Here is a 27,299-nt window from a genome sequence, read left to right as displayed (position 1 = left end):
ATGGTGCTAAGAGTTGCCAGCCTTTTTATGCTCTGGCTGGCTCTTTCCTATGCAAATGAAATAAGAAAAGGTAAGCTCTAGAAATAAAGTAGCAGTAGCGGTAGCAGACTGCCTCCTGGAAAAGAGGGAGAGAATTAAAATACCACTGCAGAGGTAGAAGGAGGCAGCACATTTAAATAATACATTGGAGTTTTAAGGTTCCTCAAATTTCTTAAACTTTCAGATACTGAGGCTATGTGGCTCAGCCAGCATAAGTAGATACTACTCTCTTTGGAGAGATTAGTACGTCTATCTACTGCATTAATCTCTAGTTTCTTGTGCTTGGAAAATATTTTCAGTGTTACTTTTCTTTCAATGTGTTGAGACTTTCCTAGGAATGACTGAGTTTACTTGGCAGAAAGCAACTATGGGAGTTTCGGAGATTTGTTGTTACATCAGTGAAGAAAGTGGACGAGGGTGCCTTCCATTAGTTTGGAATGACATAAGTAATTTCTTCAAAACATTGGACAAAGATGATTTTGTCATTCAGGACATTAATAATCCTGTAAATTCTCTAATTTACTCTGTTATCAACTCTGTTGTCAAGTGTTGAAATGGAGCTCTCATACTGAAAGCTGCTTTTGGAGGAATAGGTAATGAATTTTGAACCATGATCAAGTTTGAGGTATTGGTCTTGCTTGCTGTATCTTGAATTCAGCAATGGGAGGAAAGCATTATCTTACATTTTGTGTCCCAGCTGTGAGTTCTGGGAGAACCTCTTTATAGCCTTCATTGTGGGGAGAGAAGCATACCAGCTTGGCTGGATATATCTGGTGTGATTGATGCCATTAAAGTACAATAACTTAGAGATCCCCTTGGTATTTTTGCTTTCTCAAACTAAACACTGCAAGAAAATCTTGTGAAGGTGAGTGGTATGTGTGCTTTTAGTGCCTTGGCAAGCTTCTCAAGTATGCTCAGCCTTTACATTCACCCCTAATCTACAGCATCTTGAGACTTGTCAGATACTGTGTTCATTTGTATTATTTGTTGGTACAGATGGCTGGGAAAGGAACAAATATCGTAATCACCTTCATCTTTTGCTATTGCAAATTTTTTCTTTTTTGGTCTCCTACCATGGTTATTTTCTGACCTATCTTACGAAGAATTTCTATTCAGTAGTAATAGAAATCACTACTCTGTTAGGAAAAGAAAGAATTCTTTAAAAACTCCTGCTGCGTACAAGTCCTTTCATAACATTTAAGCTATTTGCCTTCCAGAGTAGGAGTGGTAGTTCCTTGGTTTCCTATCTTTGCTTTCTTTCTAGTGCATGTTGTATCAGGGAAGAAAATAGCTCTTAGAAATATTAAATTTCACTAAAAATAATACCATGACTCAGAAGAAATTCATGTGTTTGGTAAAACAGCTCCTTTGCACTGATGTACCAGCTTGTTAGTGGTCACAGGGTTAAGTTTCCCCACCTCATGCAGACAAGTTTCTTCACCTCAGTGAGGATTATGAGATATACCTGGCTATCAGAAGTATTTGTTAATGTCTTAATTTCCATTAAAGATTCCCATCTCTTCTGCTTAATAGGCAGATACTTGATTAGGTTTGAGATCTCTGGAATCACTGTGCATGTAATTTCAAGTGCTTTCTACTGTAAATTGCAACACTTACTTACCTTTTTTTGATGCTAGCTCACTCATTTCACTGTTCTCATGCCTATTTCTTTTTCATCACCTAACAGGCAGGACAAGAAACCATGGTCACTATGTCTGCAGCACTTGGGGAAACAACCATTTCAAAACTTTTGATGGAGACATCTACCAGTACCCTGGCATTTGCGAGTATAATTTTGCTTCTGACTGCCGAGAGTCTTACAAGGAGTTCTCTGTCCACATTCAGCGTGCTCTGAACAGCAATAACCACCCTGAGATCCAGTATATTCTGCTAACAATCATGGACTTTACAGTGTACCTAAGACCAAAACTGGTTGTGGTGGATGGGCAGATGTAAGTTCCTTTAGTACAATAGTATTTCCAATGAATGTGCTGGGAAGTTGAAGCAGGATTGATTGTTTACACAGCTGTTTGTATACTGTTAAGGAAACTACTACAAACATTTCCTTGTACAGAAAAAAAACCTTGAAATCCAGCATAAAAATTGCTTTGGGGAGGGGCTTTAGTATTACTTATCATTTCTACACTGGCATAAGGGATGATTTAAATGCATGTCAGGAAGAGATTTGAGTGAATTGTTCTTCTGGTTGTGCAGGAAACAATGCAGCTCATGATCCAGGCACAAAATGACATAGTTTCATTTGTTTTATGGCATCACCTTGAGTTTACCTTACCAGATGGTCTAGCAGATCCTCAAAAATTAAGATGCATTTCTCTAGGGTCTTTTTTCTCTTATTCTGTGGCAGATCATTTTTTCTGATCTTCATAAATATTTTTTTAAGGTCCAATAGTCATTCCTTAAGGGATTATAGCAGATATTATGCAGACCAAAATTTACACTGATTTGTATATAGCAATATATACTTCCTCACAGTGAGCTCTAGTATTTTTCTTCTCCTGTAACATGGTCACATAAAGAACTAGACTGACACCATTACTTGCTGCCAAGTAGTGTCTTAACCTAGCCTTTCCTATCTTTAGCCTATCATTTCAGTCTGCGTATATATACACACTGAAACAAGTGAAGCAACTCATAGGTTAAGACATAGTTCTGAAGATGGAAGAAACTGGGTTGGTATGACTTAGTGTAATTAAAAAAATATCCACTCTATTGTCTGGGCTTTGCCCAGAATTCAGCTTTTGCTCCTAAGTTTAGAAGCCACTGCAATGAAAATCTGTTCAAAGATAGGAAGTAACATTCAGTTTTCTAAGGATCATGCCAGATACATAAATAAAAAGACATTAAGCTATAAGAAATGCATTCTTGTCCCAAGTTGAAGAAGCCCTTTATTGTGTACTCAAGTCTTAAAAAGAACTCCATTGAAAAACAGATTTAGAAATCCTTTAAAATTTGTTTTTCTTAAACCAAGCATCTTTTTGTCTTAGGTAGTTTTCATAAAACAATAGATCCCTTCTGAACAGGTTGAACAGGATTTAGTTTTTTATAGAACTTAATTTTACATATTGCTTTTCAAATGACATGTGATCCAGTGTCATGTAAAACAGCATTTCATGCTACTGAATGGAAAACTGCAAAGCAGAAAAATTTATTGATTTGCCTTTTGGTACCTGATCCACTGATTGATTGAACATCCTAGTATTAGAAAAAAAGAGAAATATTCCATGCTGTGATAGCTGAAAGGTGAAAAGCTGCCCAGTGTTTTATAATCCCTCTCCAAAAACATGATCTCTTAATGCCTCATTGTCCAGGGGATGAACAATGCAGCTAAAGATAGAAATAATGGCTTCTGAATTTCTACCTGACATTTAGATGTGTAAGTCATTTGGCCACATTAAAAATGCTTGAGGTAAAAAGTTAGAAAAATCCCAGTGACTGGAAATCAGGAGATAAAAATTCTTCCAGTCAAGAGATGAGTGAAGAGGCGAATGTGCATAGACATGAATCCTGGTAACAATTATATTGGCAAATCTATAGAAATTTAATGGTTATTTTTACTGGATTCCAGTTTACTTCTGTTTGAACAGAATCTAGTTCTCTAGATTTTATAGGATGAGGCTGCTTGACACAATACCTTTATCGCTGAATTAAAATCAACAGTGTAACTTGTTACATGGTGCACTGTAAGACAGACGTACAAGAACAGGAGAGAGATCTGGTGAACTGATTCTTTGTTATACAAAACCATCTATGCTCACCCTTCTTCAAAATGTTTTCTGTCACATTAACACATCTTGCTTTCACCATTAACGAGCTTGGTCCTTTTAACTGAAAACTAGTTAACTAACTACTGCAACTATTAAATTCCTCTTTACACACTCTTTTCTTTTCAAATTTTTGTTGGCAGCCCCTGTATCTGCCTGTGCTTTTTAAACTATTTTGAGGAGGAAGATCCTTGCAAGGAATGTTCATTCTCTCTGAAATGGTTGTCAAATCTTTTGGTAAAGAAAAGCTTCCATTTATGTTTTTACTTCTTTTGTTGAAGTAAATTATTAATGAGTGAATGAGTGTTTGAATATCCTCTGTTAATAGCACAATGAGGATGGATTTTCCTTTGATTAAATTGAAGACATCTGACATTTTGGTTTTTTTTCTTAAAGAATCTTTGGCTTTGTCTCTGAAATTGCTTTGCCTTTTAAAGGCGATAAGTTATATAAAGTGCCAGAGAGAGAGGATTTTATGCCTCATTAAAACAAGACATCCTGTGCAGCTAAATTCAGGTAGATAGGGACTGGTTTCTCTATTCATTAGGGTTTTTTGCTTATTACAGACCATCATGTTATCTCTTATGTTTCTGTACTAATGCAAAGCCTCTGATTTTCTTCCTAGTGTGAAGACACCTTACTACAGCTCTGGTGTGCTTATTGAGAGCAATGACATTTACACCAAGGTTTATGCCAAATTAGGCCTGATTCTGATATGGAATCAAGAAGATGCATTGATGGTATGTATGAACCACATCTTTTTTACTGGCATTTCCTGGGTTTAACAGACTACTGTATGCTGATCAGAAGTTGAATCTCACAAACTGAACAGAGCTAGAGCGTTAGGCTGACTCACCCAACTGACACTCATAGTACCTTATTTTAAAAACGTAAAAGTTCCCTTCTTTGCAATGTGATAGAGGTGGAAGTATGGCATGCAGATTTTCTTACTGGTCGCAAGAAAGAGAGAGGGAGTGTTCTGAGAAATAACTAATGTTTTTGCTATAGCACCCACATAATCCAATCTGTGTTTTCCTTCATTTATCTTTTGAATGACTGCCACCATCTGCTTTCCTAATTGACAACAAGACTTAAATTTTATCCCAGTAGGAAATTTAAAAAAAGGAGGAAAAAATAAACCAAAACAGTAGTCCTGTGATTTCAAGAATACTTTCCTTTTCATCTGTATCACTACTGCCATAATTGAAATATAGAATCTTCAGTCTCTTCCTTCTGTTTACTGTATTACTTATTGCATCTGTGTGTTTGTTTATTAACTATGTTACAAATTCATTTGCTACTAAGAATTTGGGGTTCACCATCACTTCTGTCATTTAGTAACTTATCTTTCAAGTAAAAATATTTGTTTTGGAATGTCTTCATGCACCAGATAATTCTTTAATGATTTTCCTTTTTCTTTCCATTACCTAGGTGGAGCTGGATAGCAAATTTAATAACCATACATGTGGTCTCTGTGGGGATTACAATGGAGTTCCGATCTACAATGAATTTATCAATGGAGGTGAGTCATCCTACCATAGTGACAGTTATCACAGAAGACAGTCGGATAAGAATTGTGCACAAGAGCATCACAGAAGAGCAAATTTTACCTGAGAGACTTTTTTGCCCCAGAATAAATATTATGTTCTAGTGCTGCATTCCTGGTCTAAGGTTATTTTATTCCAAATAAATCATCTTGCTCTTTTCTCTACTGGCCTTCTTTACAACTTTAAATTTTTAAGCACACTTAGACATAATAGACAAAATTCAGAGCTAGGCCTGTGTCTGACAGGCTCATTTGATACCACAATAACTGTTTTCTTTGATCAGTAGAGTCCCAGGAATCAGATGCTCCTTGCTGTCAATTTCTGGGGCTCAGCAAGTCATCTTTGTAAATTTTTCTCATAGATGAAAGCTACAATTCAATTACGTATGGGAATTTACAGAAGATCAACAAACCCAATGCCAAATGTGAGGATCCTGATGAAACTCAGGCTCTTCCAAGCTGTAATGGGCATGTGAGTATTCCTAGCGGTGAACTTCACTTGCATGGGCACATGGAGACATCTTTGTGCTAGAGGGAGTTAGTGTGTGAGGAGCTGAGAAGACTTAGTACCTTCCAGGAAAAATGGTTTCTTCTTCCTTTCTTGAATAACTATTGCTGTTTGGAAGACAACAGTTTTTATGACAAGTCAGGAGGTGTCTAGAAGCTCAGGTGCTTACAAATCTCTGAAATATTCTTCTTTCTTAGCGTGATGAATGTGAGAGGCTGCTGACTGCCTCTGCATTTGCGGATTGTCGGTTACGTCTCAATTTGGAAATGTACATCCAAGCTTGCATGCAGGACAAATGTGCATGTAATGGAAGTGAAGACTCCTTCTGCCTCTGCAGCACCATCTCTGAGTATTCTCGCCAGTGTTCACATGTAGGTGGCCGGCCGGGTGAATGGAGGACACAGAACTTTTGCAGTAAGCAGCTATATGAATTTTACAAAAAAATATTTCATGGATATAGCACTTTTAAATTCACATTTAAATTCATTCTTTCTCTACATATATTATGTGTAATTAAGCCATACATTACAAATTTCATGCCAGTAGTGCAATAAACTTCATACTATGTTCTTGCTCTTTCCTTCTTCTATTGCCCTTTATTAAGAAATCATTTTTAGCAAGTAGAAATTCTGTTTCCATTGAAAACCTGTGAGGTCTGATGCTGCAGGTGACAGGGATAATTTGATCTATTCAAAACCAAAAGAAGAAAATATAAAAAACAGGGGAAGCAGTTCAGAAACATGCTTTGCCAATTGGAGTCTGGCTTGGGACACCGCTGACTTGAAGGAGTAGGGTATATGATCTGTGGTTTCTGAGGAATGATAAACTTTATACTGAAATAACTGGTGGTGTCTTTCTCATTCTTTCAGCTAAAACCTGTCCTGATACCATGATCTACAGAGAAAGCAGCTCACCCTGCATGGATACTTGCTCACATTTGGAGATCAGTAGTCTTTGTGAGGAACACTACATGGATGGTTGTTTCTGTCCTGAAGGCAAGTGTTATTCTAGCTATTTTATATGGACAAAACCAGGAGCTCTGGCAAAAGAGGTCATAGCTTAAATAGCAAACGTAGTCAAATTATATCTTAAAAATTAGTACTACTATTCGTTATTTCCCCCCTAGAGGAACATTATTATAAGGTTTTTAAACAAGGTCATTACTGATTAATCAATGATTTTATTGTTAAATCATATACAGGTAATAAATCTGCTTTTTACATCTCAACAAATGAACTTCTGCTAATACATAGAAAATCATGTTTTTTATGTTCAATAATTCTGATACAATGTATATCATTTGCCCAGAGACTGATAATGAGGGACAGTGAATGAAAATCTCAGACTTACTGTCAACCTTAGGAAAATCTGTAACTGAGATTTTTCTTGTATACTTACATTAACCTTTTTGTCTGTGTGTAGTTACATAAACAGGTAGACTTAGGTTTTCAAAGCTGGATAAAAGTGCTTTCCATATGTCTTATAAAAAGCAGAAACAGTATTCTTCAGTTTTGTTAATTTCAGCCTTTGTTTTCTGTGTTATGTTGAGAGCATGCCTCCTCTGAGAGTTTCTCCTCTGTGGAAATCACTTCTTTCAGAAAGAGCTGGAATAGTTTACTGTTGTGCTTTACAGGAACTGTGTATGATGATATTACTGAAAAAGGATGCATACTTGTTAGCCAGTGCCACTGCACACTCCATGGAAATAAGTATTCACCTGGAGAAAGCATTACCAATGAATGTGAAGAATGGTAAGGATCACAGTTGTTTATACACCTTTCTTTGCTTGATTGTAAACGGGTCTGTGTTTTTCAATCTTCCAGTTAGTCATAGGAGGCTTACTGAAAACATTCTGAACTTAGTGTTTATGTTTCATGTTTATATAACCAACTCTTCCAAAAATTTTCCTGCATCTATGGCATATGGCAGAGGAGAAATCTTAAGGAAATGGTCAAACATACTTTTTTAAAACACTTGTAGCTGTCTTGCTGTTTGCTAGGTATACAGACGCTTTCAGTGCTCTTAGCTCCTGTAATACCTACAAGCATTTTTAAATTATTTGTCTGTTTATAGCACCTGTAATTCAGGCAGATGGACATGCAAAGATTTACCCTGTCCAGGCACATGTTCAGTGGAAGGAGGATCCCATATTACCACTTTTGATGGGAAGAAATACACCTTCCATGGAGACTGTTATTATGTGTTGTCTAAGGTACTGTGCACTGTAGGACTTTTCTCTTTCAGAGTAAATACAAATGTCTATGCGCTGATATGTAACAGGTGTGAATTGTTGTTTTATTCCATTTTTATGGGATGAGGGAAGCAGAAATGCTAAAAACTGTATTGGAAAATTTAGGATGGCTGTAATAGCCTTGTGGAGGAGTTGGGTGCTTACTGCAATGGGTTGTTAACAAAGTCAGGTAGTAGACTATGTATGCTGTTATTATCCAGCGGAGTCCTTCATGTATAAGAAATCGAAGGATCACTCTGGCTGCAGAGATAGGTAGACTACAAAAATTGGAAGTTCTCAGGATTAGATGCTTTCAGCCAGATTGGTAATAACTGTTCATGAGTCTGAGTGTCAAAGTCAGCTAGGGAAAGGAGCTGGGCCTGTTCTTCTAGAGAATGACAAGGATCTTGAACTAGAAACCATAGGCAGTTCAGCTTCCAGAACTAGTGCTGAAATGGTGGTCTTAATAGCTAAGTTCTATAGTAATTGTAATTGTAACTGATGATTTTAGTCTTTGTTTTGGAAATAATCTTGTGAAATCTTTGATTTGACTAATGGATATTTATTTCTCAATGATTGTAGGGTTCTGTAAATGACAGTCATGCTCTCCTGGCAGAGCTGGCTCCCTGTGGCTCCACAGGCAGGCAGACCTGTTTGAAGACTGTTGTGCTGCTAGTAGATGACAAAAAAAATGTAAGTGTTCTTTGGGTTCTGCTAGATATGTTGAAAATTAGCATATTTTCCTTACTGTACAGCAATAACTAATTCTTCTGGAGTTACTGTTGTGGATAGATAAGGCACCTCAGATAGGCTGAAAAACGACTCAGGCTTCTGCCTTGACAGCTCAAAATAGACCTAAACTGAACAAAAAATGAGATTCAAATAAGATGACATTTCCCTTTTTCCTTCTCTGTGCTATATGATTATTCTTACTGTATTCAAGGCTGGCTGGAAGTAAGAGTGCCATTCTTCCTCTCGACACAGCATTTTACTTTATTAAGATACAATTTCATAGATCTAATTGTGTCTTTTTCAGAAGGGATCCCATCTTTGAATATGGATACAATCCAATCTTCTTAAATGCTTATATTTCCATTCATTTTAGTGTTCTGTTTTGTTATGGGAATATCTAGATTATATTTATACCTAATTTTACATACATGTACACATAATTTTCCTTCCATGTTTTTGGTGTTCTATGTCCTTTCCTGCATAACTAGAACGAAAACAAACCAAATCAGAAACCCATCATTTCATGTTTCTGTATGTGCAGACTCTTGTTTATGAGGAAGTATAACAAACTGCTTTCTTATCATGCCAGTATCGTACTAAATCATTACACTGAAGCTATGGCACAAGCTTTTATATAGATTTGATATTTGCTATAGATCTTGAAGGCCTTTTCTTGCTGAAAACAAAGTGGCCAATATAAACGAGATTTGCATTTCATTACTGCTATAAATTGTTGTAGGCGGGTGTAAGTGAAACACTGAATAGCAAGACAAAATCTTACTTGTATCCTACAGGTCTGCTGCCACATTCGATTTGGAGACAGATTCTTCATTCCATAGATTTTAAGTTCTAGCCAGAGTCTAAATGTGCAGAATGTCTCCCCTATTAGTTTGTTTTTTAGTTCCTTTTCCTCTCAGTACTGGAACTTTATTGAGTCTATCTGTTATTATGCAGGTGGTGGTTTTCAGATCAGATGGCAGTGTGTTAATGAATGAGATGACTGTGAATGTGCCTCATGTGTCAGGTAAGGGGCATAGTCTTGTGTGTCATATGTCGTACACCTCACTTCTCATGTGCAGGTGTATTTTTTCAGATGCAAAAGTGGAAAACAGTCATATGAAATTTTCTCAGATTTTGGAACAACTTGGGGATGAATGTGATTTAATAGTCATCACTGAGAATTTTATGGGCAGACTGACTCTGTATATGATTGAAAAAAATGTCTCTTCACTTTTTTCATACATCTTGAATATACTTCGACATGTAGTTTGGGAAAGAGGAATTATCATGGCTTAAATTTAAAGCCAAGTCTGGCTACATGGTGTGGGCATGTCCTGGCTCAGTCATGGTGAGGCTCAGACATGTCTACACCATTCTGCTTCTTCCCCATGCTTTTTTGTTTTTCTCTACTTTTGGGAAGAAAGGCTGGCAGAAGGTAACTGCTGTATTTTCTGGTCAACTAGAGCAGGAAAGAAGGAGATACTGTGTAGCACCCTCTCATCTTCTCAGCTCAGTTGACACACCAATGTCTTTTAATATAAGCAGCAAATTTAGGCAGACATTTTCAGAGGCTGACTCAGATCACCTAATGTAGGAGCGTAACTTCTGGTGGAAGGTCATTATCAGCAGCTGTGACCTCTGGGACTAGCTGTTGAAAGGAATGAAGAACTCTTACCACTCTTTTTTAGATATGTGCAGGCAGCACATTGATATGGCATGTGTTGCTTCTTATTTACTGGCCTCTCTGCAGATGAAAGAAAGTAATTCTTCATCTGAAAGGAGAAGTATTCATGGGGTGATACATTCATGAGTATTTGTGCAAAAACAATTACAGTGTGTAGCTGAAAATTTAGAGAAATTAAAGTGCTCTAGGCAATAAAATAGACCATCTAATAAGACAATTATATGGATAAATAGAGCATACTGTAATGATTTGCTATAAGAAATTGGTTAGCCAGTAGATACTGGGATTTTTTTACTTCAGGAAAGCTTTTGATACTGTCTCTCAGACTACCCTTCTGTACAAAATGTCCAGCAGACAGCTAGACAAGTCCATAATAGGTTGGGTGAACAACTGGCTGACGGGTTGTACTCAAAGAGTTATAGTAAATGAGGTTACAACAGGCTGGCAGACAGTCACCAGTGAGGCTCCCCAGGGCTCAGTTTTAGGGCTAGTGTTCTTTAGTGTTTTTATAAATGATCTGGATGCAGGAGTCAAATTTACATTTAGTGAGTTTGCCAATGTGAAGTTAGTGGGGATGAGCACTGTATGCAGTTGGCCAGCAATTTTTAGAGGAAAAAAATTATTACTTTGGTCCTCATTTCAGAGTTTTCATGGCAGGTTATAACTTAGAATCTAATAAGAAGTGTTTCTTTTGGCATCCTGTGTTTACTGCACACTTCATATTTTGTGTTTTCAGCCAGCTTCTCAGTATTCAAGCCATCTTCCTACTACCTTGTTGTACAAACTTCTTTTGGGCTTCAGCTGCAAATCCAGTTGCTTCCAGTCATGCAACTGTTTGCAACTGTGGATCAATCAGTTCAAGGAAAACCTCAAGGTAAGTGTCCAGCCAAATGGGAAGCAAAGCCATGCTGTTCCACAGCTTAAGAATCATGTATTCGTACATGAGTAATAATTCATGCTATTCACTGATTCAAGAGTAGGAAGATGAAAGCAGAAGCCAAAGTATTGGAAGAGAATTGTTTCAAGCAACCTATAAATGCATTTTTATTATTTCATATTGAAGTCACCTATCACTCCACTGCCAGTACATGACTGTTTCCTAGAATATTTCTTACTTTGTATTCAGTTTCTTTTTCAACAATCTGGAAAACCAGGCTTTTGGTGTATTTTGTGGTTTTAATATCATCAGAAAGCATAAAAAATACAGGATAGGGTGAGGGTGGTGGTCTTCGGAGGCAGAGATACCTTCATGAAAACTATTCTTCTCAAGAGATAAAGATTTAAAATAAGGCTCCTAAATCTTCACTACTTATAGTATGCATTAATATGAGTGGAATAATCAGCTGTATGAACTTCTGATTCTAATGTTTGTGATGAATAGTTCCTTTCCCTTTGACCTTTGAATGAGAATGAGTAATGATTACGTAATTTTTTTACCATCTTTTTCAATAGGTCTTTGTGGAAACTTTAATGGAATGGAAGGTGATGACTTTAAAACAACCAGTGGGCTGGTAGAAGCTACAGGATCTGCCTTTGCTAACACATGGAAAGCTCAATCCACCTGTACAGACCAGGCAGAAAAGCTGGAAGACCCCTGCAGTCTCAGCATTGAAAGTGGTAAGCACATTAGTAAGTCAGATAGTTGCTGTGTATTACTGCAACAGGCATGTAAGAGTTGTAGTGTGGCACTGATGGTTTTTTTTAGAGGACTGTAAAATTAATAATTAATTTCTGCAAGTATGTATACATACGATCCCTGAAGTGAAAATTTAGGGGGTGATTGCAGAGGAATCCTGAGCTGGAAGACAGAGAAACAAGGTCATTAATTTGTATTCTCTGCAAAGGCAGCTTGTATCTCCTAGTACTGTTTAGCCCTGTGTTTAATTTAGCTTTGTGATCCCTGAATAGGAAAGGCTGTCACAATTCCATGTAGACAACTTGCAGCAGAAAAATATGATGTTTGATTTTATGTCTGTGTGTCTACCGCTAGATAATTGAACCTGAGAACAGAAATACATGTACAGTGATTGCATGTAGTTTCTCTTCTCCCCAAAGTGCATGCAGTTCTCTCATTTGTATCATTGCACTGTATTTATGTGACAACGTAACTAGACATGGCACAAGGAAGATAAGTGAATGTAATGAATATAATGATATAATTTGTTTTTTCTCTTTTTCTGCAGCAAATTATGCTGAGCATTGGTGTTCTTTGCTGAAAAACTCAGAGGGTCCCTTTGCAAGATGTCACTTAATCATTGATCCGTCAGAATACTATAAGGTATTGTAATCTTGCACTCTTTTTAGTACTGCCTTATTTCAGATGGATGACAATAGACATTTATTGTTGTTCAGATGTTTGCGACATTACTGAGTAGGTTGCCCATAAGAACTGGTGAAGTTTTTGCAGTGATTGACTGAGGCAGCATAGCCTGCATTGGAACTGTCTTCTATGATGAGATTCTTGCCAGGTGCTGCTGAAGAAAAAGATGAATTTGTTCTTCTGTTTTCTTATGTTTTGTATTTAATGTACATTTTTATTAGACTGGATATTTGATTTGGAAAGAAGATTCAAGAGTTTGCAGGGATGCACAGAAAGTTTAAGTCTACCCTTACACATCAATTGCTAACAAGTTAGGGGAAAAGAAAAAAGTAAATATTTACTACGTTTCCTGTATTGGTTACAATGTAACATCAAATTTCTTTTCGTGCCAAAATTACATGATTTTGTTCCCCCATGCTCATCACTGTTGAGCAGTAAATATGGCCTACCTGAGCAAAAAAGAATTCTTACGTCTTTGCAGCACTTTCAGTCCCTGGTCTTTGTCCATTCCTTCCATAGCTCTCTGAGCGTAGGAATTAATAAAAACATCAGAAAAAAGACCCTTTTGCTCTTTTTTCAGAAATGTAAATATGACACCTGCCTCTGTGAAGACAGTGAAGACTGCTTGTGTGCTGCCCTGTCCTCCTACTCGAGAGCCTGTGCTTTCAAAGGGGTCGTACTGGGAGGCTGGAGACAAAGTGTCTGCAGTAAGTAGTGGAACTGTAATCCACGTGGAACTATTTAGCATGAGGAATAAGTCGGTTCTCTCTGAATTTCGTTGTCAATGATTGCAATGTTAAGGGATTTGGAGTATTTTAGAAATGTCTAATGGACTTAAAAGAGACAATGCTTATAAGATTTACTAATTCATGTTGTATGTTTTAGTTGTCATTTGTTCATGACATGTTTAAAAATAGCAAACAATGTTTTTTACTTTCACCTTCTTTCCTCCATTTAAATAATAATGCTCTTTCTGTCTTTGACTAATGGAATCACATCCATCATGGCTTTTACATTGTCTTTGCTTATCAGTGTCTTTGTTTATCATTGTGCTTCCTTTTTATCAGAAGTACAGTATTGTTGAGACTAGGAGTTTATTACATTGTGCTCTATTTCTGATTATCAGTCTGTGGAATAAATATGGGTATGAAAGTAGAAACTATTAGTAGCATTCAAAAGGAAGTCTTCAACAGGTGAAAAAAGTTAGGCTACTGTTACTTGTGACTTAGGATATTTTTGTACTTAAATCTCAGGGAGTATTTTTACCTTTACATGCTGCACAGCCAAAGAAACCAAATGGAAATGTCATGGTTAAATTGTCCACCCTGCATCCCTTATTTATCAGTTTGTTTATTTTCCCTCCAGCTAGTGAAGTGTCTGCCTGCCCAGGGAATCAAATCTTCCTTTACAACCTTACAATGTGCCAGCAAACCTGTCGTTCCCTTGCTGATGGTGAAAAGCATTGCTTGCAAGACTTTGCTCCTGTGGATGGCTGTGGCTGTCCATATAATACATACTTGGATAACCAGGATACCTGTGTGCCCATCTCCAAGTGCCCATGTTATTACAAGGGATCATACCTGGAACCAGGGGAATATGTCACAAAAGATGGAGAACGCTGGTATGCTTTATTGTGGCTTCTTTTTTGTGGGGATAAAAGCCCTTTCAAAATTTGCTTATTACATGTAAGCTCCTTAGCTTCTTGTGGTGCTTTAACAAATACTTGTAATGCATTTCACAACATCTTCATGCTGAGCAAAGCATCATCCTGTTGCAATGCAATTTATTAATAATTGAGAAATGCAGCTTTGTTTGGAGGTCAAAGTACTGGCCTTCATAGATAAACAATACTCTGAACCTACACTGTCAATAAGCCTTTGTTGAGCAGAGGGGTAAAAGGAAGATAAAAGGCTGGCTATAATTTTATGTTGCTGTTTTCTGTCAGGGTCAGATTGCTTGTGTTTTCCATTAAAGGAAGGTCCCCTTGATACGTATTTACTGTAGCATAGGCTTTTGAAAGGAACTTTAACAATGCTGGTATTTTTTATCATTAACTGACAACTGTTTGCTGAGTGAATCATCAGTGCAAACTGTGAAATTCTTCTCATCCACCAGATGAAGCATACAGGCCAACAAATTTGCAACATATGAGTTGAATAGGCATGAAAATGCATTGTTTATCCAAACGAAGGCTTTGATCTAAATTATCATTATTATCCATTTCATTATTGTCTGTTTCCTGAACCATCAAGAAGCTCAATATTAAGGATTAATAGAATAGCTGTCATTCCTTAAAACATAACCTTCCTGTGCATTATGCCTAAAATCTTGCTGCGCTTTTTCTCCTAGTGAAAATTCATGAGTACACTTCAATAAAGTTCACCTTGAAATATCCCTAGAAATTATGCAGGGTAAATACTAATAAATACTCTCAAATTTGTATGAATAAATTCTTAGCTTTAAATTGAAGACACTGAGCTTACGTTTTTTTTTTTTTAATTTCTACTTACTTCGCTTTTCCAGTGTTTGCCGAAATGCAAAGGTCCAGTGTACTTCAGTGACAATAAGAACGCAAAGTAAGTGACATTCTAAAAACTAAAATAAAAACCATAACTCAACCTCGAAACCGAAACCTACACTTTCCATTGAATTCTCCACTTAATTGTTTTGTACTTTTGCTTTTTATCTTTATGTGAAAAAATTAGACGTTTTCACTTTTTTCCATCTTCACCGAGCCTCTTTTTTTCATAAGAATAGCCATACCCTGAGATTTCTGTCTCAGTAACTACCACCTTTCACACGCATTTCTTTTGCCTTTTCTGGATTCATCCAAACCAGCAACATACCTTTCAGGTGTAACAGAATGTTCTTCTAACAAGACTTACTTTGACTGCAATGCATCTCCAAGCTGGACTTCACAAACACCTGTACAACTTAGCTGTCACACTCCTCAAACTGATCATGTATGTATTCAGTTTTTCTCTATGTCATGTTTCCTTTATTCTGTATTCTTTAAATGACACGGTGCAACACAAAAAATGCAGTTGTAACTAACAGCTGATTCCTCTTCGGTTAAATTTTCCTTTGTTTTATCCTAAATAACATTATTCAGTTGGCAATTTCATGATTTCCCTTCCCTTTTTCTTTTTACTGTGTCTTCATGAAAAAAGAAAAGAAAAACATTAGAAATCTAGAAAGAAAAACCTTATAAAACCTATCAATATTAGGCTGTTTTGTTATAAATGCTGTTTTTTCCGGAGTGCTTATGAAGAACTGGAATGAAAATGTAGTGCTTTTTCATAAATTAACAATTTTTGCTCCCATTTCTTAGTTCCAGGCAGAGTGTATCTCAGGCTGTGTGTGTCCTGAAGGACTATTTGATGATGGGAAAGGAGGCTGTGTTGAGGAGAAGGACTGCCCATGCATTCATAACAACCAGTGGTATTCTCCTGGAGAGCAGGTAACAGTGGACTGCAACACCTGGTAAGTTATGATTTTGTACTGTCTTCTAGAATATATTCTATGCAATAAATTAATACCCATGTGTAGGCTTATGTACTACAGTGGCTGCAATATCTGCAGGTATAAATCTTTATTTTCAGGCATACTGTTTGCTATCTGAGGAAATACATGTTGTGCTGAAAATGTTGGGGTAATAGCTACCTCTGTTTTCAGGAGGCATCTTTTATTAGGAAAGTGCACTCATTTTTTGAATAATGAGTGCTGAAAAATTAGAAGATCTGAAAAACGTAGCTAGCCAGAGTTAAAAATCATGTTACAGGCTTAAAACCATGCTAAACTATTGAAGTTGAAACTTAAGACCCTCTGTATCACTGAAATTGGTATTGTGCGCATTGTCATGTTGTATCAGGTGGCTGATGATTTGGTTTATTCTGTAGATCCCCAAACAACATACTTTTGGTGACATCTGAAAATTCAACTCTTCTCTTCTAGCACCTGCCAAAAAGGGGTTTGGAGCTGCACTGAAGATGTGTGCTATGGGACTTGTATGATATATGGAAGTGGCCATTATATCACTTTTGATGGAAAATTCTATGACTTTGATGGAAGCTGTGAATATGTGGCTACTCAGGTAGTGCTCATCAGGGGGGCTGAAATGGCATCTGAGTGCCTTGAAGATATACTTTCCTTCTTGGTTTTGTCATTCCTTATTGCCTGCCATCACTCTTCCTGAGGTGTTTACACATTCTGCGAAGATAAACTCTGTATTTTCGGTGCCATCAAGCTGTGAGAGTGTGGGCTTTTTCTAATACAGCAGTCACGAATTGTATTATGTAAGATGACTATTTTATAGTGAGCTCTAACAGCTCATTATCAGTTGTTGAATAAATCAAAATTCTAAGTTTATGAAACACAGATATTTTTATTTAAGGATATATTCCTCATTTTGTTTTATTGTCCCACTTCTTTCCCAGGTTTTGCCACACATGAGTCTCTGAAATATATATATGTATGCAGTGGTGTGTGTGTATATATTTGTGCATCTGTAAAAATATATGTATGTAGGATTTCACATATGAAGCAGCAGTAACAATTTATTCATTGTCGAGATTTAAATGATTCTAATTAGTATGAGATTGAACTAAAAATTTAGTATTCTACCTAATCTTCTTATGCTTGTTTTTAACTTTTTCAATAGGACTTTTGTGGTGATAGAAATTCCAGCGGCTCATTCAGTATCATCACAGAGAATGTCCCTTGCGGAACTACAGGAGTCACCTGCTCAAAGGCTATTAAAATGTTTCTGGGGGTGAGTAATGATGCTTGGTGAGTATCAGTATTCAAGTATTAACAAAGTAAAAGTACTGCTCCAAAGCCACTTCCCTAAAAGCAGCTATAACAAGCAAAGTTTAGAGACCCTATCAAATTTATCTGTAAAAGTGTAGATTCTCATGTACTAAAACCTCTGTCAAACAAAATTGCTACGCTACTTCCTGTCATCTCAGAAAGTCATTCTAGACTTTGAGCTATTGGTTTCAGAATGACTTGTATTGTTATGAGCATGTAATTTTTTTCATCATAAAAGTTAATGTTATAATACTTCTCTTTTCTATCTTTCAGAAAACTGAACTGAAATTGGAGAACAAAGATTATAAAGAAATTCAGCGAGATATTGGTGATGATGTACATTATTGGAACAGGACAGCAGGCCTCTACCTTGTTATTGAGGCTAGCAATGGTGTGATGCTTATCTGGGATAAGAAGACTACTGTTTTCATCAAGCTGACCCCTGATTACAAAGTTAGGACCCATCAGTATTTTTTCTGAAGTAGTAGTATGAATAGATCAATGAGATAAGGAAACATAAATGTTGTTCTATTCTGACTCCATGTTTGATTCCTATATCCTCTGCACTTTGATTATTAGCTTGCAATATTACTATCACAGCTTGCAGAGGTGCTACTGGAGTTCCTTACTGTCCATCACGATGCATTGCAGAGGATGCATAGCATGTGATTGCAATAAAGCTAAACTTCTAAGGCATTCTGAGTTTGTAAATGTTAAGAACTAAACCTCCAAAGTAATTTAGGGAATGCAAACTGACTGTACATCCACTTGGAAACCTGCATAGAATCTCAGCACTGAATTAAAACCAGACTCCCTGTGCAATGTCTGGAGATGGTTCTGAATTCTGAATATCAGCATGCTGAGTTATAAACTACTAAATTCATTGTGCTGAATAAGGAGGTGTGGGGTTGTATAAACAAGCTGTTCCTTAAGGGGGCTGATGTACCTTAAATAGCACTACCAAAAATTCACTGTTGTGGGTAAGCTGCTGAATTCTTCCTCAAGAAAAATGAGTCCCTGTCATTTTTTTCCCCCCCTGGATTAAGTGGTGCTCATTATATTATAAGTTTTTAATAAAAACAGTTTTGAGCAGAATAAAACTCCCGTAGGCTTATATTAATATAGCTGAGTGATAATAATTTGAGAAAAATGGACAATAAATTAATTTGTCTCAGATGAAAGAGGTTTACACAGTCTTCAGTGTCATAAGTTGGATGAAGGGATGCCACAGTGACATGGAAATACACTAGATGTAGTTGGATTCAAGTAGGGAAGACGTGGCAACTGAATAGTTTGCTGAGTACACAGACAAATAAAGGTTTAATTTCTGTTAAAATTATTTGAAAGTAAAGATTAAAATGCTATTTATATGGAGAGGCAGTTGTCCTTTTTAATGTCAATGTTTTACTTTACTAGAGTCTGTTTCTCACTTCTGTGATATATTTAAAAGCTGTGGATATGTTAATTTTTTTTTCCAGGGCAAAGTGTGTGGTCTGTGCGGCAACTTTGATGACAAGTCTAACAATGACTTTACAACAAGGAGTGGGCTGCAGGACACTAGTGCTCTGAAGTTTGGGAATTCCTGGAAACAGTCTTCTATGTGCCCAGATGTTACAGAAGAGATAAAGCCCTGTGATGTAAAACCGCACCGGAAGTCCTGGGCAGAGAAAGAATGCAGCATCATCCAGAGTGAAGTCTTTAAAATTTGTCACTCCAAGGTCTGTAGAGGGCAGTAAGTGATTGGACAGCATGGTGCATTTCTGTTACTGCAGAAGCAGAGATACTGTCAAAAATGAATGAAGTGGCTAAATAGTGACCTTAAATCTCCAGTACAGCTACAGGTGTCAACATATTTTACCTAGCCTTAGTCAAAGTAGTTATAGTGTCTGTGGCAATGTGACTGCATCAGTAGTGGCACCACCCCTGGCTGTACAAGCCCATATTCATCCCCCCAGTTTGACAGCTACTGCTGTGCAAGCTAGCTTCATAAATCTAGCCCGAATAGGTCTGTGTGTACTGCAGTTACACTATCTCTTCTTGAGAGACTAGCGTACTGTAATTTCTGAAAGGCCTTGTGATCATCAGACCCCTCTTCTGACAGAAGCAGCATACTATGCATGAAAGGTGGCTGTTGAAGAGACCATTGCTGCTTGTAATATTCAACCGACAGAAGGGATCCAGGATGGAAACCACTGACATTGCACAGTTTAGTCATTTACTAGCTTTGCCACAGTAATGTGCCTCAAATTATCATATGCCGTGTCAGGCCAACAGTTTCAGACTACAGTGCACAGGAATCACTCCTCTCTACTTCTTGTCTCTTTCCTAAGTATGGTAATATTAACAACAGTTTCTTCTTAACTCACAGTGGAAAAGTCACAAAGAATTATTAATTTCATTCACTTAATATGTGTTTCTATGTTGATTCCTTCAGCAGCTAAAATTCAGACTAAGTTTCTCCTCTTGCAGTCCCAAACAAAAAAGTATAAATGTTTTGCTGACATGTCTTTCTGCTATTGCTCGCCACTTGGTTGGCAAAGCTTGCTGGAAGGTTAGACTTCATTGGCATTAAACAAGCTTGGTTTTGAGAGCAGTAAAATGTAACTCTGTTAAAAACTGTGGGCACAGACAAAGACTCATTTTTTTCAGTCATAACAAATTTTGAAGGTATTAAGTTATCCGAATTATTATCCAAAAGCCTGTAATATTCGTTTGCGATTTGGTAATTTTTAGAAACGGTCTCATTTCTGCTCAGGTCAATTCCCGTATCTCAAGAGACCTTTCAAGCTTACTAGTTTGAAAACTAATGTGGAGATGATCTGGGGCATCATTTCTTTCCCCACCAGGTGGACCCAATTCCTTTCTATGAAGCTTGTGTTCATGATGCCTGCTCTTGTGACAGTGGTGGAGACTGTGAGTGCTTCTGTTCTGCAGTTGCTGCATATGCTCAAGAATGTACCAAGCACCAGGCCTGTGTTTTCTGGAGAACTCCTGATATATGCCGTGAGTAACAGTAAAACACAACTATAGCTTTCTGGCTGCTGTCAAGAATCCTATCAAATAAATCATTAATCGTATCAAATTTTGATGTACCCGGTGTTTAAGTATAATAGTAGAAAGTCCAGGTCCTATGCCTCAAGAGAAATTTTGCTGGCTTAACATGTAGATTCATTTAGGTTGTACCTTTAAAGATCTGATCAGAGCTGCATTCTGGCAACAACATTTTTATTCATCTTCTCTTTTTTTTTCTCATCAGCTATATTTTGTGACTACTACAACCCTCGTAATGAGTGTGATTGGCACTATGAGCCTTGTGGCAGTAATGTCGTGACCTGCAGGATAATTAATAATGTCAGCACCAACTTTTCAGTACCATACCTGGAAGGTAATAAATTCTTCACCATTTTTGTATTTTATTTCATATAACTTTGCCAGGTACTATGCGATGATTATGGAATAGTCCCTCAGTTTGACAAGTCAGCTTGATAAAATATTTCTATATCTGTTACATAGAATTTATCTCCAGTCTTATATAAATGTTTCCTATAATGTAATTTGTTATTTATTAACATCAGTGGATGATTATTACATTGCTGTTAGCCATAAAACTAGGTCTCTGCTTGGATAATATCCTTAAATATGCAAGATTATTACACCATTGTTATTTTGCATCCCATCATAAGGGCATTTCAAAAGAACGAAACCTTTTACATGGTAAAGAAGCAATTTACTGGTAGCTAGGGGTTTTAAACCTCATCATTCTTTATGAATCAGATCCATCTTGATTTTATTAATGTACATCATCCTCCTATCTTTACAAAGGAAAATATCTTTAATATCAGACACACTGATGCTGTTATTTATGTTGTCAGAGGGTTACCAGGGGCTACCTTCATATTTAGTATATTTCATTTATAGATATATTAGTAGGTGAAAGTCCTTGTGTTTGGTAAGCAAAAAGGAATCTCATGTTAGGGGACTGCCATAATCCAATCATGTGAATGACTTCACAAATATCTTCTATTTTACGGCATGATGAAGTTGGAGAAAACAGCCACGTTTTTGGCCTCATAGTCTTTTTGGCCTGGACTGGAAGCAGTTATCTGCAGTTCAGGGATCGGAAAGAAATGCCCATAGTTTTACTTTGTTATTTTAATCCTTGAACTGCTGGTAACAAAACAAATAAACAAACAAACAAAAAAACAACCCTGAAGAACCTAACCAAAACATTCTTTTTTTTTAAAGTTAATTCCATGTTTTGAAATAGATTATTTTAGATTATTAGAAAGACTCGGAAAGTGTCAGCAGGCAGATCATTATATATCCAATTATCTTTCTAAAATTTTTGTTTGCTTGGTTTTTTTTTAATCTTCAGTGGAAATATAGAGCACGTTTACTTTTGTTAGGGCATCTTTAGTACTGTTTGAGAGTGTGAAGCAACTTTTAAGTATCCGTTAATTAAATGGTCATTAAATTTATAGTCTATTTGAGACACTGGAACAGGTTGACCCGAGAAATTGTGGATGCCCCATCCCTGGCAGTGTTCAAGGCCAGGTTGGATGGAGCTTTGAGCAACCTGGTCTAGTGGAAGGTGTCCCTGCCTGTGGCAGGGGGTTGGAACTAGATGAGTTTTAAGGTCCCTTCCAACCCTAACCATTCTATGATTCCATGATAAAGAAGACTTCATGTAATTAAGCATTGGATTTTACAAAAGTTTATTTAGAAATGGGACAGAATATTTCTTTTAATGTATTTACATGAAAAATGCAATAAGAATTGACATACAATTAATTCCTTGCAGCTGGGGTTTGGGTCACTGGGCAAAGGTGCACAAAAATGCAGATAAATTATCTGTTTGGGGTAGAGGTACCTGATTTATTGAAGTTGCATAAACAAGGACTAGTGTTCCAATAATGTAGTGAAAAACCTGTTTGTTAATGAATCCACTTCCATATTTTTCACTGAATTATTATTGATACAGTGATGACATTTCAATATCTGTAGGAAAATGGTGGTGTTTCTTTGTCTTAAAATTACTAGCTGCCCATAGAAATTAACATAAATTAGGGCTTTCTCCAAGATCTCAAACTAGGAAAAAACAACTTCTCTAATTTTCAAGACTAAACTCTGATTTAATCCTCCTCATCACAGTATTATCAATGAGAATTGTTTGATTTAAGTCTTCTGGAAAGACTTATTGTCCAAGGTTTAAGTTGAACTGGAAATTTTCTGTTTTCTTCACTGCGCTTTATTCAGAATCATTTACCTTCAGAAGGTATCCTATCATTGAGTTAACTCTTTATACTTTTTCTTCATCCTGCATACTGTTCTACTTGTCATCAACAGGTTGCTATCCCAGATGCCCTAATGACAAGCCTGTTTATAATGAAGAGACAAAGGAATGTGTGACTGAAGATCAATGTTGGTGTTACATCGGTGGAATTCATGTTCCCCCTGGGCATGAAATAACCACAGAAGAGAACTGCACAAAATGGTAAATAAAAAATTGCAGAAATTTTGCAGTATTTTAGGAAAGAATTTATATATGCTGAGCCCCTCATTTACTTAACTGGGCTTCAAGTAAATAGAGATGCAACTTCAACTGAAGAGCTGGAATATTCTAGTATTTATCTATACAAATCTTAGCATCAATGCCATTTATTCCAGTTGAGACTTAGGTTCAAAAAATGTGGCAATTACAATAAACTTTTCATTTATAAGTTTCCAAACCCATAACAATCCATATTTCAAGTTGACAGTGTCATTATAATAGGTGCGTCAGCAAATGTATTAAGTATATTTAAGTGTCTCAAAAAATTTAATGGCGTGAAACGTGGATGTGTCTCTATAACAACGTTTTGATTCTCATTGCTCTTAGTTGAGAGGGCCTACTCTGCCTTGCATTCTCACTTAAAACTGGGATTTCAAAATCACCGTAACCTGAAATTTTTTAGCCCTGAAAGAGATAGTTGAGTCTTAACTGCTTATTCCTAGAACCTTACTAATGATAGCAATGACATCTATGACTCTAAATGGTGTCCATAGACACACAAAACACCCCTTATGTAGCTATAAGTTCACTGCCCTGAAAAGCAGTTCCTATTATTGTACTATTGCAACTTGCAACACAAAGTGATTCATGACAATTTTAAGATGTACTTAAAGAATGAAATTGATGACTTAGTTTAAATGAAATAATGATACATAATATTGGAAAATATTACACCCAGAAAAATATCCAGTAGGATGAATGAAGACCAAGTGACAAATTTCTACAATTCTGTGTTCTTGGCTCTGATAACAGGTGCCATTAAACATGTGCAATATGTTAATATTTGAAAATTTTGCTTTTAGTGTCTGTGGCCCCTCAGGATCCATACAGTGTACACCAATCCCAGGTAAATAACATTTGATTTTTCTACAAGTTAAAGGAAAAAAAAAATGGATAGAACTGCTATATCTGTAGCTACAAAAGACTTAGTATTGATTTGGAATAATTATTTCCAGTGCCAGAAAGTTGTGGCCATAGAAAATTGGGCAGCACTTTTGTTGAACCTTGCTGTTAGTACTTCTTATTCAACCTTTTTCTCACTTCCCTTTATTCTTTCTCCCTATATCCCATATCCAAACTAATGGATTTCAGTACAAAAGTTTGCTCTCCCAAAACATGCATTATTATAGAAAAGTATGAGATGGTAAATTGCACTTGTTATTTCTTGAAGAACGTTTTAAAACCTGGTTTGTAACTGTTCTTCCAAATGTTTTATGCAAGGCTTTATTTAGTATGTTTTAATATTCCTCTAAATGTCAAAATAAATTAGTGCCATGTATTAGATCTAAGCTCCAGGTATAGAACTGAAAAGAGCATGCATGACTCATAAATGCTTACTTGTCCATAAGTAATAAGAGCCTTTGTCTCTCACCTAGTAATAGAACAATTGTACAGTAAAGATCTTTCTTGCAGGGTGTCCTTGTGTCATCAACGGAACAAGTTATGAAGTGGGTGAAACTGTGGCACAAATACAGGATGGCAACATATGTATAACATATGTTTGTGCAGAAAATGGTTCTATAGTTGTTGGAAGTACTTATCCTTGTCCTACAACTACTTCACCTACAACCATTTCAACCTCCTTTCCTACCAGTACTCTAACCACTACAGGTAAAACTTCAACAGAGATGTACATCTAAAAATTACTTTCTTTAAGGAAAATTATTTAAAGATAGAAGTACAAGTATATGGTCTTATAGCTGACACAGATAGAGCAATACTTAAGAATACTTTTATCACTGTACACTAAGATTTTTAAAACTTTGAGTTAATTTACTTTTCATGGAAGAAATTGTAACTATAAATGTATATTGTGCCTTCCTAATTCTGAAAAACATGTTAACATTTCAAAACCCTACTGGGATAGAAGAAGTTGTATCAGTAGTGTCTGCAAAAAAATATAATTGGGATATTTAAAACTACTATTATAATTTTTCTAACTTTGCAGATGATGTACTCTTTTTGTTTTTATTTCAGTTACCACTACAAGCCCTCCAATAACTACAAGTAAGTTTTAAATAGAAAACTACATTGTCAAAAAATGTCAAAAGAACATTTAAATTAAAAGTAAATTAAAGATGGCCACTATCATGGTTCAAGCCCAGCCGGCAACTTGGAACCATGTAGCCGCTTGCTCACTCCCCCCCCCCGCTTCCTTCCCCAGGGAGTAAGGAAGGGAGGGAGGTAGGAAGGTTCCTCCCCCCACTCCTGGAGGGATGGGGAGGAGAATCGGAGGAATGTAACTCCCACGGGTTGAGATAAGAGCAGTTCAGTAACTGAGGTATAATACAAACCACTACTGCTACCAATAATTATGATAAGAGGAATAACAAGGGGAGAGGACACAACCGTTCACCACCCACTGACCAATACCCAGCCTGACCCGAGCAGCCTTCCGAATAACTCTCCCCAGTTTATATACTGGGCGTGATGTGCTGTGGTATGGAACACCCCTTTGGCCAGTTTGGGTCAAGTGTCCTGTCTCTGCTTCCTCCCGGCTTCCCCTCCTCCCTGGCAGAGCATGAGACTGAGAAAGTCCTTGGTCAGAGTAAACATTACTTAGCAACAACTAAAAACATCGGTGTTATCAGCATTGTTCCCAGGCTGAAAGTCAAAAACACAGCACTGCACCAGCTACTAAGAAGGAGAAAAAATGACTGCTGTACCTGAACCCAGGACACCACTATAGGAAAAACATGTATCGACCAAAATTTTTTTTTTTTATTGCAAGAATATAATAAGTATAGAGAGAAGACCTGCAAAGGCCTCTGCTTGGTGGTTTTATTTCGATAAGAAGCTTCCGATTGAAAAACCTGGTGATAAAGAACCAACTGTACAACTCATTTTCTCTATAGAAAGAAAAATGTTTTCTCTTTTTAAAAAATTACAACTTGCAATGGATTGCTCTAGTCTTTTATAGAATAGAATACAAAATTAAACTTCACAGAATGTTGTCTGTAAGGTCAGTGCTGAATCTCTACCTTGTTTTGCAGCTCCATGCTTTGATTTAATCTGTAATTGGACTGAGTGGTTTGATGTTAGCAAACCTGAAGAGGATGGTGGTGACTATGAAACCTACGATGCAATAAGAAATGAATATGGAAACGAAATATGTGAAGCTCCTGAAAATATTGAATGCAGGGCTAAAGATAATCCACATGTTAGCTTAGAGGAACTTGGCCAGAAAGTAGAGTGTAATGTTACATATGGACTTATCTGTAAAAATGAGGAGCAAGATCCAACTATGTGGCAACTCTGTTATAATTATGAAATCAGGGTAAATTGTTGTGAGCAGCATGAAATTTCTTGTGAGACTACAAGTACACGGCGCCCAACACAAACTGCAACTTCAACTGCCAGCACAACAGTACCTGTCACCACTACAGCCAGGCAGCCAACAACAATTACCACCACATCCATACCCACCTCAACAATCAGAAGCGAATTCACACCATCAGTTACCACCCCAGTAACTCCAACTTCTCCAGGTATTTAGCAGCCAATACTCTCTACTCTTGCTTTGAACAGTAGAAATAAAGGGCTGTCATCTTCAGAACAAATAATCTTCATCAGGCTCCCATTGCACAGCCGGGAAATTACGTGACAATTAGACTGGAACATGTTCCTGTGCATACTTCTTTCCCAGACGACAGTTTCCCCTCTCAATTCTTACTTCATGAGATAGCAAGTTGTTCCAAGTAATAAGCCAGGGATAGAAAGCCTCACACAGCTTTACTAGTCCTCATAGTCATACCTATTATTAGGTAATATTGCTTACTGAGAAGCAAATTACAGCAACATGTCTAGAAAAAAGAAAGGGATGATGATGTAATGTGCATCTTATTAATTCAGAAATGCTAGGAAAATATTACCATGAACCTGTCTGTGCACTAATTTCAAATTACTCTACTTCTACAGCCAGAATGGAAGGACTAGAGAAAGAGGCATTTACTGCAATAAGAGTGGAATGACAGTTTGTGGCAGATCCCTAACAAATAATTTCGATTCAGTGCACATTATGACCCACTTGTGTCTTTTCTACCTTACGTGTTTTATCTGTCCCCGCTACCTATAATAGGAAGAACCTTGTCCACAATG

At 36.9% G+C, this 27,299-nt stretch overlaps 1 protein-coding gene across 1 annotated transcript; it reads left to right on the top strand.

Annotated features, from left to right (window-relative positions):
- Positions 1–26,689, top strand: LOC104411666 (mucin-2-like; the record flags this gene model as incomplete). Its single annotated transcript, XM_010022147.1, has 30 exons — positions 1–70; positions 1,727–1,991; positions 4,447–4,561; positions 5,253–5,343; positions 5,730–5,839; positions 6,073–6,289; positions 6,745–6,870; positions 7,509–7,626; positions 7,949–8,087; positions 8,688–8,798; positions 9,792–9,861; positions 11,258–11,395; positions 11,974–12,138; positions 12,705–12,799; positions 13,422–13,552; positions 14,211–14,462; positions 15,365–15,417; positions 15,695–15,804; positions 16,173–16,324; positions 16,796–16,934; positions 17,502–17,612; positions 17,924–18,103; positions 19,129–19,368; positions 20,497–20,653; positions 20,907–21,035; positions 22,997–23,144; positions 24,005–24,048; positions 24,615–24,812; positions 25,179–25,208; positions 26,195–26,689. Coding segments are annotated over exons 1-30 (4,399 nt in total), but the record flags the coding sequence as incomplete, so codon positions are not given.
- Between the last annotated feature and the right edge of the window lie 610 nt (positions 26,690–27,299).

Source organism: Nestor notabilis, unplaced genomic scaffold (genome assembly GCF_000696875.1).
Source record: "Nestor notabilis isolate BGI_N333 unplaced genomic scaffold, ASM69687v1 scaffold29619, whole genome shotgun sequence".
NCBI lineage: Eukaryota > Metazoa > Chordata > Aves > Psittaciformes > Psittacidae > Nestor > Nestor notabilis.
Note: the sequence above shows the minus strand (reverse complement) of the source record. Positions and strands in the feature narration are given on the sequence as shown.